The 14,449-nt window shown below is 34.6% G+C and overlaps 1 protein-coding gene across 6 annotated transcripts in view; it reads left to right on the top strand.

The window, feature by feature from the left end:
• The window catches only part of kcnh5a (potassium voltage-gated channel, subfamily H (eag-related), member 5a), a 227,768-nt gene that overhangs the window by 78,690 nt on the left and 134,629 nt on the right, over positions 1-14,449 (top strand). For 5 of the 6 annotated variants that reach the window (XM_073932538.1, NM_001276280.1, XM_073932539.1 and 2 more), the window contains 2 exon segments: positions 4,304-4,396; positions 11,093-11,522. In XM_073932538.1, the coding sequence (XP_073788639.1) occupies positions 4,304-4,396; positions 11,093-11,522 (523 nt within the window). 6 annotated transcript variants of the gene reach the window in all.

Genomic DNA, 14,449 nt, shown 5'->3' with positions numbered 1-14,449 from the left:
AAAGCATTTGATCATAGCTTTGTGGATGCATGTGGACCAGTACAGCAATGAAAATACACATGGCACTTTTTGTGATAAATATGATATAATAATATTTAATAATTAGAATGAAAATGTTTGATCAATTATATTTTAATAAAATTAGGGGAAAGGAAAAAAACAAAAACGCGAAAGTAGATTAATTATGTAATTGCAGCAATTAATATAAATTATCTTCAATATTGTTAGAAAACTACAGAAAACAAATTGATAACACTTTATTTAAATGTGTCCTTGTTACAGATGTTCCATGTAAGTACTATAATCACAATTAATCAGGTGCGGAAAGAGTACTGAAAAATCCTATTCAAGTGAAAGTATCATTCATTCATTCATTCATTTTCTTGTTGGCTTATTCCCTTTATTAATCTGGGGTCGCCACAGCGGAATGAAACGCCAACTTATCCAGCAAGTTTTTATGCAGCGGATGCCCTTCCAGCCGCAACCCATCTCTGGGAAACATCCACACATACACACACACTCATACACTACTAGAAACGCCAACTGAGCCGAGGATCGAACCAGCGACCTTCTTGCTGTGAGGCGAACGTGCTACCCACTGCGCCACTGCGTGTAAAAGTATCATATCTTTCCAAAAATGTAGTGGAGGTAGAGTAAAACCATATGTTCTACAGGTAAATACTAGGAGTAAAAAGTAGCTCTTTTAAAAGTACTGAAGTAGTTTTATACGTGCAATTTGTGCATGTATTCAAAAAGTAACATTTTGTAGTGCATTGAGTTATTGTTAAAGACAGTTTCATGGTTTTAATCACCATAGGCATCCTATATCTTTTCATCTGTGGCATGAAATTAAACTCTAAATCTCTCAGTTATTTTGTGTAACAATATTACATCATCTTGCATATTTTAATGCTTTCACACTGTAGATGTGTGCTGCATTTATCAAGCGTCTTGCCTGATTATTTTACATAGCCAATCACACAAGAAAAATGGACAAAGTAGTAGAAGACCAATTTCATAGTAAATGTACTGACACCGAACAAAAAATATAGTCATTTCAAGGTACACAATTTTACACTACTTAAAATGGTACAATTCCAGAGAAAAAAATGCTCATTACACAAATTAAACAGCACAAATGTGTATCTCATTGTAACTTAAAGGAACAAAAATCTCGAAAGTACCAATGCGGACCTGTTAAGTATTTCTAAGAGTGTAGTTAATAAATTTTACACTGTATGGTAAAAAAATGTCTGTTGGTACTGCTCCTTCAACAGATATTTAACTGACTATAAGAAACTTTGCAAGTACATGTCAACTTGCGCTAACCCTAAACCCCAACCTAACAGCCTACTTATAATCTTATGAGAATGAATTAGCATGTAGATGCAATATAACCTAAATTCAAGCTTAGCCATCAAAATAAATGTGACCAAAATGTTTGTTGCTGCAAATCTTTTTTTTTTTTTTTTGCATTATATTAAATGATGTTGTATATTTTGAAAATTAAGCAAACAGTAAAGTTGTGATGTCACTTAAAAAGCAGTCTGTTCATAATCAAATGCTGTAAAGTGTGTTATAAATAATTGAAGGCACAGGCAGTTGGCGGGAGTGCAGCTGTCTGTTCTGGGGATTGATAATGTGCAGCTGTCCAATTGTTTTCCTATGAACTTCAGCCTGTTCTGTCTTTGTGTCCCCCGTGGGTCACATGTCCCTGTCTATCGGCTGGTTTCTTGACTTGTGTCATACAATAATAGGTAATTGGTTTCTGAATAAAATGAAGATTTTCATCTTTGTTTTGTTCCAAATTTGATCCTTACATCCTAACGTGGATCTCTTTCCCATTTAAATTAGGTATCTGATTTACCTGAACTCCTGCTTTAATTGCATGTTTAATGTAAGGTAAAAAAAAGTGCACATAAAAATACATTCGAAGATATAAACAGAGCTAAACATGGCAAAATGATTAACTAAATTAAGAGCTGGTCTGATGAAATCATAAAATTATTAATAATGACAGACAAAAGACATAAAAAAGTGCAAACATCACAGGTCAAGATTAAAAGTGTTATTCAAAAATACAATCTAAATACAATTACACTAAAATGCTGGGTTGTATTAACCCAACTTTGGCTCAAAAATGACGGAAACCTAACAGCTGGGTTAAAATATGATTTCAATTTAATGTAAAAAAAAAATGAACACAACAATGGGTTAAATATGGGTTAATAAAAACCCAGCTGGAAGAGTGTAACATTTGGTAAATCTATAAATAGCACAACTGAGAAGCAAAACTGCTAAGTAGACGGTTGAGACCAGATTTACTTACAGCTTGCAAAAGCACAAATCCTTTAATTGGCCTTAAACACCTATGCCAACCAATAATGCATAACCATAAAAAGATGGGGTAAAACAGGGTTAAAATGTATTCAAAATGTTTTATCTATTGGGCATATAACCTGGCTGGTAAATAAATACAGAAATACAATTGAGAAGTGAAATCACATACGGTGATATCAGCTTAATATTGGCTGTTTTAAACCAAAAAGCTCATAAAATGTATTAATGCTTAACATATGGAATAATTGAGATTATTAAACATTATATAAACATCTAGGGCTCTATTTTGACGATCCATGTGCAACACAAAAAAAGCGCATGGCACAAACGCATTCAGGGCATGTCAGAATCCACTTTTGCTATATAAGGATGGCAAAATCTGCTTTGCGCCATGGTGCATGGTCTAAAAGGGTTGAGCTTATTTTCTTAATGTAGGTGTGTTTTGAGAATAAACCAATCAGAGTCTCATCTCTCATTCCCTTTAAGAGCCAGCTGCGTCGCGCCATAAGCGCATTTGCTATTTACATGACGTAAAGTAAGTGTAAGTGGAAAAACTGAGCATTTCACTATAAGAAAACAGCTAAACAGAGCATCTACCGCGTGAGAATGAGAGATAAGGCATCTCCTAATTCACTTTAGCTTTTGCTCTCGTGGATAGGGAAACCTTGTACGCAAAGACATCAATTAGCCTATAAATAATTAATTTCGTTTGTTAAGCGCAAAGATTTGTTTCAAAACTATTTCTTAATTTAGTTCTAATTTCCAGCAAATGAATAAATGAACTATATTAACGAAGTGTGGTTAAAATACTCAGTTATTTCCAAATACACCTGCTATGCCCCATATGGTCTAAAACCTGACAGGTGGTCAAATCTAAGCTTGTTTTTAATAAAACAAATATAAATATGGATATAATAAATAATACTGCTAATAATATTAACATTATACAAAAGCAAATTCAATGAACTGAAAAAGTTCAAGGCAGTGGTTTTTAAATTCATGTAGGTTAGGAAAAAAAAAGTATATATATATATATATATATATATATATATATATATATATATATATATATATATATATATATATATATATATATATATATATATATATATATATATATATTTATACAGTTGAAGTCAGAATTATTAGCCCCCCGAATTATTAGACCGCTTGTTTATTTTTATTTTATTTATTTCTGTTTAACAGAGAGCAAATTTTTTCAACACATTTCTGAACATAATAGTTACTTACATAATAAACACTTTTATACAGTTTAAAGTGACCTTTAAAGGCTTAACTAGGGTAACTAGGTTAGGGTAGTTAGCAAGTAATTGTATAACGATGGTTTGTTCTGTAGTCTATCGAAAAAATATATAGCTTAAAGGGGCTAATAATTTAGTCCCTAAAATGGTGTTTTAAAAATTAAAAAACTGTTTTTATTCTAGCCGAAATAAAAAATAAGACTTTATCCAGAAGAGAAAATATTGTCAGACATACTGTAAAATGTCCTTGCTCTGTTAGAGATCATTTGGAAAATATTTTTAAAAGAAGAAAAAAAATTTAAAGGGGGCTAATAATTCTGCTGCTATATAGCAGAATTATTAGCCCCCTTTGATTCTTTTTTAATCTTTGGTACTAAATAAAATAAGTTTGAAAAAACATAGAGTAAAGGTAAAACTCTCAAGTGAATGATTTCCTTAATTGTTTCACAGAAGCTGTGTATTAGGACGTCAGTTGTTGTTATGGGACACTAATTATTTATTGCTTGTTGTTTATCATGGTAATATGACGTCCTGCTGCTCCGTTATGTTAATTACTTTAATGCACTCAATGTGCTTCTGTCCAGATCTCATATCTGTAAATGGGTCTCTTGAATCCTGATGTTCGTCTTTAATTTATTATTTGCATGCACTATCGAGGGTAAGAGTGATGTAAAAGGTCTGCCTTTGTCTTTCTGACGTAGGACACCTTTGTAGACTCCTCTGCTGTGGGTCACTTGCCATCTGCAGGCCATTCTCCACGAAACGCCACACGTGCGGAGGATTCAGTGCTGCCCGTAAGTTTGCTCTCATTTCTTACAGTATGTTGTTTATAGCTCTTCTGTCCCATTTTCCCATTTGTACTATAGTTCAGTAACCTCTCTCCTATTCAATGTTGAACAGAGACGCACTAATGGCTCTCTAATTTATGCTAATGTTGCTCTGAATGCTGCACCCCTTAGTGTGTTTGTTTATCTAAAGTGATTTTAGATGCGAGTCAATTCAAATTAGATGGCACAAGATTCATTCCCCACCCCCTGACACACACAACTAAACATAGCATGTTTCACCAGCAGGCATTAATGTTTTCTTGTCCATTATCTCATCATTCAACTGTGGGGTCGTCACATCTAACTGAACGTTTATGAGTATGCATAACCTTTTAATGTTCACAGTTGAAAACTGCTTATTTGTTTGGCCTTAAAGACAAAGGCGAAAAACTTTATGGATTACTAAATGCTACATAAGCACATTGCAAATTAGATATAGGCCCTCAGAATGATGAATTACTCGAAAGAATATCCATTAGGAGCTGCTCTGCCCTGGGAGTTGACTGTTGGCAAAATTAGCATCCGTTTTCTTTAAACATTTTTAGCTAGTGTAATAAAAGCTGTACGATTCTATGCGATATTGCAGAATGAACACATCTATTTTTACCTTCCTTCCTCCGTGTCAGTGTCTGAAGAAAATTGCTCCTTTCAGGAACATAAAGCATGTTTGAGAAATTAGCCTTTTGATTATGTGACGGCTGGAACAAAAAGGCAGAAATCCTCAGCGGAGGAAATGCTAATTAAACCTGCGAGGTACACATCATGGACACTATTTATAAACAGTTCTGGGCTGACAGTCCGAAGCTGTTGAGGATGCAACAATTAGGCGTATTTACTTCTCACCCCCTCTATTTCACTCTGCTTAAAAAGTGAATCCATCAAGTGTCTGCAGAGAATGCGACGTTCTATTTTGTCCTCCAGATAACCTTCTTTGTGTCCTCAGGAGAGATTGCAAACATCCAGCTGTGAAGTATTTGGGGACGAATTATAAGTATTGCGTTAGAGGAGTAAGACAATGGCTGATTTTAATTGGTAAATTTATGTCCGTTTCAAAGCTCAAAACATGCTCCTGCTTCTTGCACGTTTATTAAAGTAATCTCTTAACTATTTCCAGACCTTTTACTGAGTTTTTTCAACACAGGCTCATTGTGAAAACGTACTCCCTTATACATTTCTGGAGAGTGTGAATTATGTAGCCAGAGCTACCTATGGCTGCATTTCGTCTTTAAACGAATTCTACAGGGCGGTATGATGCCGATGGCTTTTGCGCTATTACTAATTCGCCCAGTAGCTTTCCAGTAGCTTTCCTACAAGAGGAGTTAACTGTGATGAAAGGGTTCAAGCCTGGTGAAAAATGGTTCCAGAAAGTGGGCAAGACAAAATTAAAATGGCAAAAACTAAAAAAAAAAAAAAACTAAAATAACAGTGTGAGAACATGGTAAGATCTGAAAACTTGGTAAGGGCTTTTCTTTTTCTTGATTGCTTTGAAAACACTGTCGGTTGGGTTCAGAGAATTGGATGATCGGGTCAGTGCGGAAGAGGGTCATCGGGTCAGTCTATGCTTTTGAAACAACTATAGTTTGGGTTTAGGGAAGTGAGTGATCGTGTTAGTCTGTGCTTTTGAAAACACTATGAGTTGGGTTTGGGGAAAAGGGTGATCGGGTCAGTCTGTGCTTTTGAAAACACTATTGTATGGGTTTAGGAAAGCGGGTGATCGGGTCAGTCTGTGCTTTTGAAAACACTATCAGTTGGGTTTAGGGAAGGAGGTGATCTGGTCAGTCTGTGCTTTTGACAAACACCATCGGTTGGGTTTAGGGAAGGGGGTGATCGGGTCAATCTGTGCTTTTGAAAACACTATTGTATTGGTTTCGGAAAGGGGGTGATCGGGTCAGTCTGCTTTTGAAAACACTATCGGTTGGGTTTAGGGAACGGAGTGATCGGTTCAGTCCGTGCTTTTGACAAACACTATCGGTTGGGTTTAGGAAAGGAAGTGATCGGGTCAGTCTGTGATTTTGAAAACAATATTGTATGTGTGTAGGAAAGGAGGTGATTGGGTCAGTCTGCTTTTGAAAACACTATCGGTTGGGTTTAGGAAAGGGGGTGATCGGGTCAGTCTGTGCTTTTGAAAACACTATCGGTTGGGTTTAAGGAAGGGGGTGATCAGGTCAGTCTGTGCTTTTGAAAACACTATTGGATGGGTTTAGGGGAAAGTGGGTGATCCGGTCAGTCTGTGCTTTTAAAAAACACTATCGGTTGGATTTAGGGAAGTGGGTGATCTGGTCAGTCTTTGTTTTTGAAAACACTATCAGTTGGGTTTAGGGAAGGAGGGGATTGGGTCAGTCTGTGCTTTTGAAAAACACTATCGGTTGGGTTTAGAGAAAAGTTGATCGAGTCAGTCTGTGCTTTTGAAAATACTATCGGTTGGGTTTAGGGAAGGGAGTGGGTGGGTGGGGGGATAATTGGTGGATAAGTCAGTCAGTCGACAGCAGGTTCTAGTGCATTTAACAGCAGGCGCAAATGGCACTCACTTGAGAAATTTGACATCTGTAAAAGCATACACAGTGACCTCCGGTGGATTTGCGAAAACCAAAACTGCAAAAAAGTAGCTGCTGGGACATATTTTATGCTCTCCAGAATTGTATATAGAGGTATGCTTTCAGAATGAGCCTGGCTTGTTTTTTTTGTTTGGTCAAACATGAAAAAAGGAATTTTGAAAAAGGTTGAAAACCTGTAACCATTGACATCTATATTATTTGTTGTTTTAAGGTCAGTGGGTGCTGGTTTCCAGCTTTTTTTTTTTTTACTATCCTAATATTAATGCATCCCTAATTTTTGTGACACTGCATTATCACTTATTTTTGATTTTGACTTTTGAACCAGTGGGAGTTAATATGGGTAATATTTTTATTTTTTTATTTTTGTAGAAGCGCAAAGCATACAAACTCTCAAAATTAAATCACTGTCACTATGAACTTAAGTAATCCTTCAGACTGTAATAATATCAAGGTTTAACACCATTAAACCCTTTCAGCAGATGTTCCCCCTATAATCCTTGTACAAATCTAGTTAACAGTGTATTTGTGTACGTGAAGAAAACTATAACAAATATATGTTAATCAGCGTGGCCTTTTTCCTGGAAAGACCTGTAATCTCTATCGGCCCTAAGTTGACAAGCAATGTTTAAGCTTTTGTTCAACGGGTAACAGTGCACGTGTGGGCGTAACTGAGTGAAAGCATCCTCTTCACTTTGCTTTCAGAGCCAAAAAACACTATACTTATTCCACTCTTTAATGAGACAGACTCGACAACATTCATATTTTCTGAATGTTTCCAAGCACTGTGTTGATATTTTTATCCCAATAACTATTAGGTCTACATAAACACACATTAATAATTGAGAAACACACATTTATTGTGTGTAATAAAGCATCAATCAAGCATATATTTAAATTTAAACTCATACTAGAGTGTTGGTAAATTCTGACTATCTAAAGAATTAGTAGGACATTAAACTGGTATTTAAAGGTACAAAACATTGTCTATAAACAATCACATAACACACAAATATAAGCTTTAATATATAAACACACACACACACACACACACACACACACACACACACACACACACACACACACACACACACACACACACACACACACACACACACACACACACACACACACACACACACACACACACACACACACACACAGTTTTTAGAGCAGCTGACTCTAGTATTGGCAATCTAGAAACCAACAGCGCACTACCTGACAAAGTTTTAGGAATGACAATTAATAACTTGACTTCTAGTTGATCATTTGCTATCAGAAGCTTATTTTACCAAATCAAAAAGTTATCATGCCTTGATTTTCAACTATTTAATTAGGACAGTAAGGTCTGACTTTGCTCAGGCAAAAGTCTTGTTGCTTGTTTATGTCTGGTGACTGGGCTGGCCAATTCTGGAGCACCTTGACCTTTCTTTCAGGGACTTTGATGTGGAGGCTAAGGCGGAGGCTAGTTACTGCTAATAGGAGGCTAATATCCATTAAAGTTTCAACATACTGTATTAGGACTACTTTTACCTCAAGGTTTACTTCTCAACATCTCAATCAAAACCCAAACATTTGATTGAATTCTTCCATCATAAACACTCTGCTGCTGTTATGTCTTGTTTATTCCATCATCTGTCTTTACATATTTAGTCAAGTCTTTACAATTTGGCGTGCACTAACAAAATTGAGCATTCATTACAGAAAGCAGCTAGAGGAAAACATTAGCTAATGCAACGTTAAAATGTTACCAAGCTGTCTTACTGAAATTGTTTAAAAGCACAAACCAACACATTCTTACCTGTGAAAAGTTATCCTGCTTCTTGTGGAATTTAAAAGAATCATCTTTAAATTGCATTCAGAGCCAATAATATATGCTCAACAACATTCTTCAGAACTGTTAGTTTTTATCTTCCATTAGCTTAACACAATTTACCTGATCAGTAAAATGTCTGGTGAGATCTGTGGTTCTCTTTGGATGTGCTGTATAGAGTTGAAGGATCAGTGGAGGAACTTTGGCTATCTGTTCTCTGACATGAAAGGTGTGTGATCAAAGCGACTATAGGCTGAAGGAGCAGGTCTCTGGAGCTTCATGACACCCATCAACCTGGAATTATTCATGTTCATATGGACATGCACGATCTTTCCTTGAAATTCTCACCTGACTTTTTTGAAAGTCATGCTGAGAACTTTCAAATGAACCTTGTTCAAAGAAGCCTATGTATCTAAATATACCTAAATCAATATGTCTTCATGAAACTGGTAGTCTCTTAATTTTTTTCCACAACTCTATATTACAAAATAAAAGTCATGGGATGGGTCTAGTGATTAGAAATTTATAGAGAATCTGAAAACTAAAAGAAAAAGGATTGAAAAATTAATTGTATACCCACCAATATTGTAATATTTACATTTTATTAATAAAAATGACAATATTTATTTAACAAAAAATAAGATTGTTAAACCTAGTCTTGTTAAAACATTGAAAAAAAAGTCTTGTGCCTAGATAAATGTAGAGAAATCTCAACACAAAATGTTAATGGTCAGTATAAAGGACCCGCAATGTTCTATTTTTGCATGAACAATCCCTTATATATATATATATATATATATATATATATATATATATATATATATATATATATATATATATATATATATATATATATATATATATATAGTTGATATATAGTTGAAGTCACATTTATTAGCCCCCCTTTGATTTTTCTTTTTCTTTTTTTTTTCTCAAATGATGTTTACCAGAGCAAGGAATTTTTTACAGTATGTCTGATAATATTTTTTTCTTCTGAAGAAAGTCTTATTTGTTTTATTTTGGCTAGAATAAAAGCAGTTATAATTTTTTAAAAACCATTTTAAGGACAAAATTATTAACCCCTTTAAGCTATTTTTTTTTGTCGATAGTCTACAGAAAAAAACATCATTATACAAAAACTTGCCTCATTACTCTAACCTGCCTAGTTAACCTAACTAACCTCGTTAAGCCTTTTAATGTCACTTGAAGCTGTATAGAAGCATCTTGAAAAATATTGAGTAAAATATTTTTCACTGTCATCATGACAAAGATAAAATAAATCAGTTTTTAGAAATAAAGTATTAAAACTCTTATGTTTAGAAATGTGTTGAAAAAATCTGCTCTCTGTTAAACAGAAATTGGGGGAAAAAATAAACAGGGGGCTTATAATTCAGGGTGGCTAATAATTCGGACTTGAACTGATTTCTAACAAAAAAAGAAAACATCCAAAATAGACTTTTAAGTGTTTCTACAATTTTTTTTTACACTTATCAAACTTCAGTTTTAGTCATATCTATTTTTTTTTTAAACTGGGATATTTCATACGTAATTTTCTTGATTATGTACAACATACCATTCTCCAAACAAATGTGAAAATGTATTTATTTATAGCTGTTTGTAGTGTTTTCTGATTTATGGAGTAATAAAAAGAGATTTGCAAACCCCTAATATGTCAAAAAAATTAGGCAATCAACCCAACTTCATTCAATGTTCAAATTTGTTTACTAAAAATGTATGCAAAATAGCTCATATTTAATTAAATGATGCCTTATTTACATATTAAACATGAAATTTGTGACCCTGGACCACAAACGCTGTCTGAAGTGACACTTTTATGTAATGCAGACTTTAGAATTATCTGAAAGGTGAATTAATTTACTTACCATTGATAAATGGTGTGTTATGATTGGACAATGTTTGCCTGTGATGCAACTATTTGAAAATCCGGAATTTGAGTGCAAAAAAACAAAAACAAAAATAATGATAATATATTGACCAAAATATTATTTTGATATACAGTATCAGTAAGTCAAGTAGGAATTTTACAAAATGTCTTCATGGATTATGATCTTTGGTATTTGAATGATTTTTAGCATAAAAGACAAATCTTTCTATGCAACACAAGACTTAATAAGTGGTCCAGGGTTATAATAGAGGCTTAATTTTAGCTATTCTTAATGCTTAATCAGTCAACTGGGGAGATATGGTGATAAATATTAGTAATTTATTTACTACCCATTAACCTGCAGTACCTTGCCCTCCCTATTTCTTATGCTACTTTCTCTTTTTCTTCTCCAGGGTCTCAGCAGTCTGTTCAGCTCATTGAAAGTGGTGCGTTTACTCCGCCTGGGTCGAGTTGCTCGCAAACTGGACCACTATCTGGAATATGGTGCTGCTGTGTTGGTTTTGCTGGTGTGTGTCTTTGGCCTGGTGGCACATTGGCTGGCCTGCATCTGGTACAGCATTGGAGATTACGAGGTCATCGATGAAGCCACCAATAGCCTCAAGACGGACAGCTGGCTTTATCAGTTAGCCATTAGCATTGGGACGCCGTACCGCTATAACGCCAGCGGCTCAGGCCATTGGGAAGGTGGACCAAGCAAACACACGCTCTACATTTCATCTCTCTATTTCACCATGACCAGTCTCACCACTATTGGCTTTGGCAACATTGCACCAACCACTGACGGGGAGAAGATCTTCTCTGTGGCCATGATGATGGTGGGCTGTGAGTATTATTGGTTTACTTTCTTTTATGGGCTCTTTAACTAACAGTAAATTGCTTACTTGTTTGAAGATTAGATGGTTGATGAATACATGAAGATTAGAAGTACAATATTTATCGATGGCATAGGGGTTGTTGGTAGTGTGTGAATTATACATAGAATTATACATTATCATTGTTTTGAGGGATATTTAGTGACGGTTTAAGAGGTTACTGTAGCTCATATTGACAAAGTATGTGTCTAATTTTTCTTTTTTAGACTACATGCAGAAATAAGCACCTATTTTACAAGAACCGTGTTTTGGGAATACTTAAGATGTCTATCGGTGCTTTAGAACTGCCAATTTTTAAACTGTTGAATTATATTTTTCCAAGCATTGATTGGCACGATTATGCATTTACAATGGTATAAACTGTTATGGGGGGATCAAATGTATATTTATATCATAGATTTTTAATTATTAATATTTAAGCTATCGTTCAGAGATCAGAGAAAGCTATTTCTTACTATTAAAGGACTAACCCCCCCATACATCTTGTTTTGATGTCCTTCAAGGGCATCAAGCATTAATTAGGGAGGTCAATCCCCCAAACCCCCTGTAATTCGCACCCTGGTTGTTGGTTGATATTAGACTTGGTCAGTCAATATTGTGGATTTAATGTGGATTTGTTAGTCAATATTGTGGATTTGAATCTTAATTTTTGTTCTTTTGTTGGCTTTTTTCATCTAATGGTCAAGTCAAAGTAATTTTGGTAACACTTTACAATAAGGTTGAATGTATTAATGTATTAACTAACATAAACAAACAACAAAATACATTTTATACAATATTTATCTATATTTGTCAGTGTTAGTTAATGAAAATACAGTTGTTCATTATTAGTTCTTGTTAACTCAGTGCATTAAATAATGTTAACAATCATTATTTGGCATTAGCAAATGTTGAACTATGATTATTAGATGCTATACAAGTATTGTTCATTCTTAGTTCATGTTAGTAAACACCATAACTAACATAAACTAATAAAATCGTAAAGTGTGACTGCAATCTTTAATATTTACAGTAAAGGTGCAGTAGGTGATTGTCTTTAGAAACATTTTTTTTTGTGGTGCTAGTTGAAAGTCTCTTCACATTCCAATAAAAATGAGTAAAGTAAATTATCTAAATGCATTTGTATTTATATTAATTTTTATTTTCTGGGTAAGGCATAAGACTAAAAAATGTTCATCCAATGAAAATTTGTTAGGCTGACAATTCCCGTAATTCTGATAAGTAGCCCAAACTGTGTGCCAAAAAAATGTAGATATGTAGATTTGTACATCTGTGCATCCATTTACGCAGCTCGCCCTTTGCTTGTGTGTTTGTTTGAGGTAATTAGTCTACCGAAACGTGTATAAAGTATAAAGCTGATCGCTCAGTTTTTGTTACGTGACTCGCGGTGCGGTTGTAGCATTCTAAAAGTAGAGATGTTTTCAACTGTGTGCGCATGGAAATAACAAACTTGTGCACGCAAAAGACGCAATGTGTGAACAGACTATTTCATGCAGCGTTACAAAGAGGTCTATGATCTATGCATGGCAAAAAAATCTGTGGATGCGTACAAAAGTTTACGCAGCTACTTCTGACATGTGCTCAAACAGAACATTGGAGACTACTTGTGTTTGATGACACGCACGCACGCACACACACACGCTGACACACATGCAGACACATATGGAGACACACACGCAGACACACATGCAGACACACATACAGACACACACACCCCGGTAGCGTATTTATGTGTTCTAGAGACAATTTGTTACACTTTAACTAGGTGATTTTTTACAGGTCTTTGATAAAGGTCTAATTGATTTCCTTTGGAAATATGTTTTATATTCGCACTGTGAAATGTCTGTGTGTGCAAAAATTGAAATTAAAATCGAAATCGCAATATTGTTCAAGGAAACTGTGATGGTTTTCCTTTGTCCCAATTGCACAGCCCTAGATACAATACAGTTTTTTGTTCAGAATTGTAGTAACATGATTTCAGGAGGCGTGGCTTTAGATGGCAGGGGAAGGACTGTGTTACATTAGATATTATGCCAACCAATGGCATTTAGGCAGATCACCTACTGCAACTTTAATACTAATGTATGATTCTTTTCAAATAAATATAAATTTCTATGATTGAAAATTTACTTGGAGAAATTCAAATATATAATTGTATAATTTATTTATTTATTTATTTTTAATTTAGCTCATGTATAATTTTGAAATGTAAATGTTTGGCATTTGTATTTAGGAATTTGAATCATGTGGATTTTCTTTTTACATCAGGGTTATGTATTCAGCATTATTTGTTTAAATGAAGAGCTGTTGCTGTAATGTAAGTTTATCAGAATTATACATTAAATAAATCTCTTATGCTTTAAAAAACTGAACCACTCAGTAGGGAATAAACCTAAAATAGTATCAGCTAAATGCTCATTATCCTCACCAATCAGAGTGCGTCAGCAAAATTTTTAAGTGCTGTTTAAAAGCATTACAGAAACAAGTATCACATAACACCCCATAATTTAATGTAAACCAATTGTCTGCCCTTGCAAAAAAAAAAAAAAAAAAAAAACATTTTGCATCACATCATCACTTCATTGCTTATTTGAAAATGGCTCTGCCTATATTGGATCAAAAATGAGTACATTTGTTCAAACTCAACCCATGACACTGCTTTTTAGTCTTTGTTACCAAATCACATTCTGTTATGTTTTTCAGAAGTAATGTAGTTGTGCAGGTGAGCTTATGAGAGATTGAGCTGAAATACACTTGAGATAGTATGAGTTACAGCTATGACTAGAAGCTTTTGGCTGAAATGGCAGGTGATATGCACAGTGGCACTGCAGAAAGAGACATGTTGGGCAGTGCTTCTCAAAACATGAATGGCAGCTA

Source organism: Danio rerio, chromosome 20 (genome assembly GCF_049306965.1).
Source record: "Danio rerio strain Tuebingen ecotype United States chromosome 20, GRCz12tu, whole genome shotgun sequence".
Taxonomy (NCBI): Eukaryota; Metazoa; Chordata; class Actinopteri; order Cypriniformes; family Danionidae; genus Danio; species Danio rerio.
The sequence above is the reverse complement of the archived record's forward strand: the minus strand, read 5'-3'. Positions and strand labels throughout refer to the sequence as shown.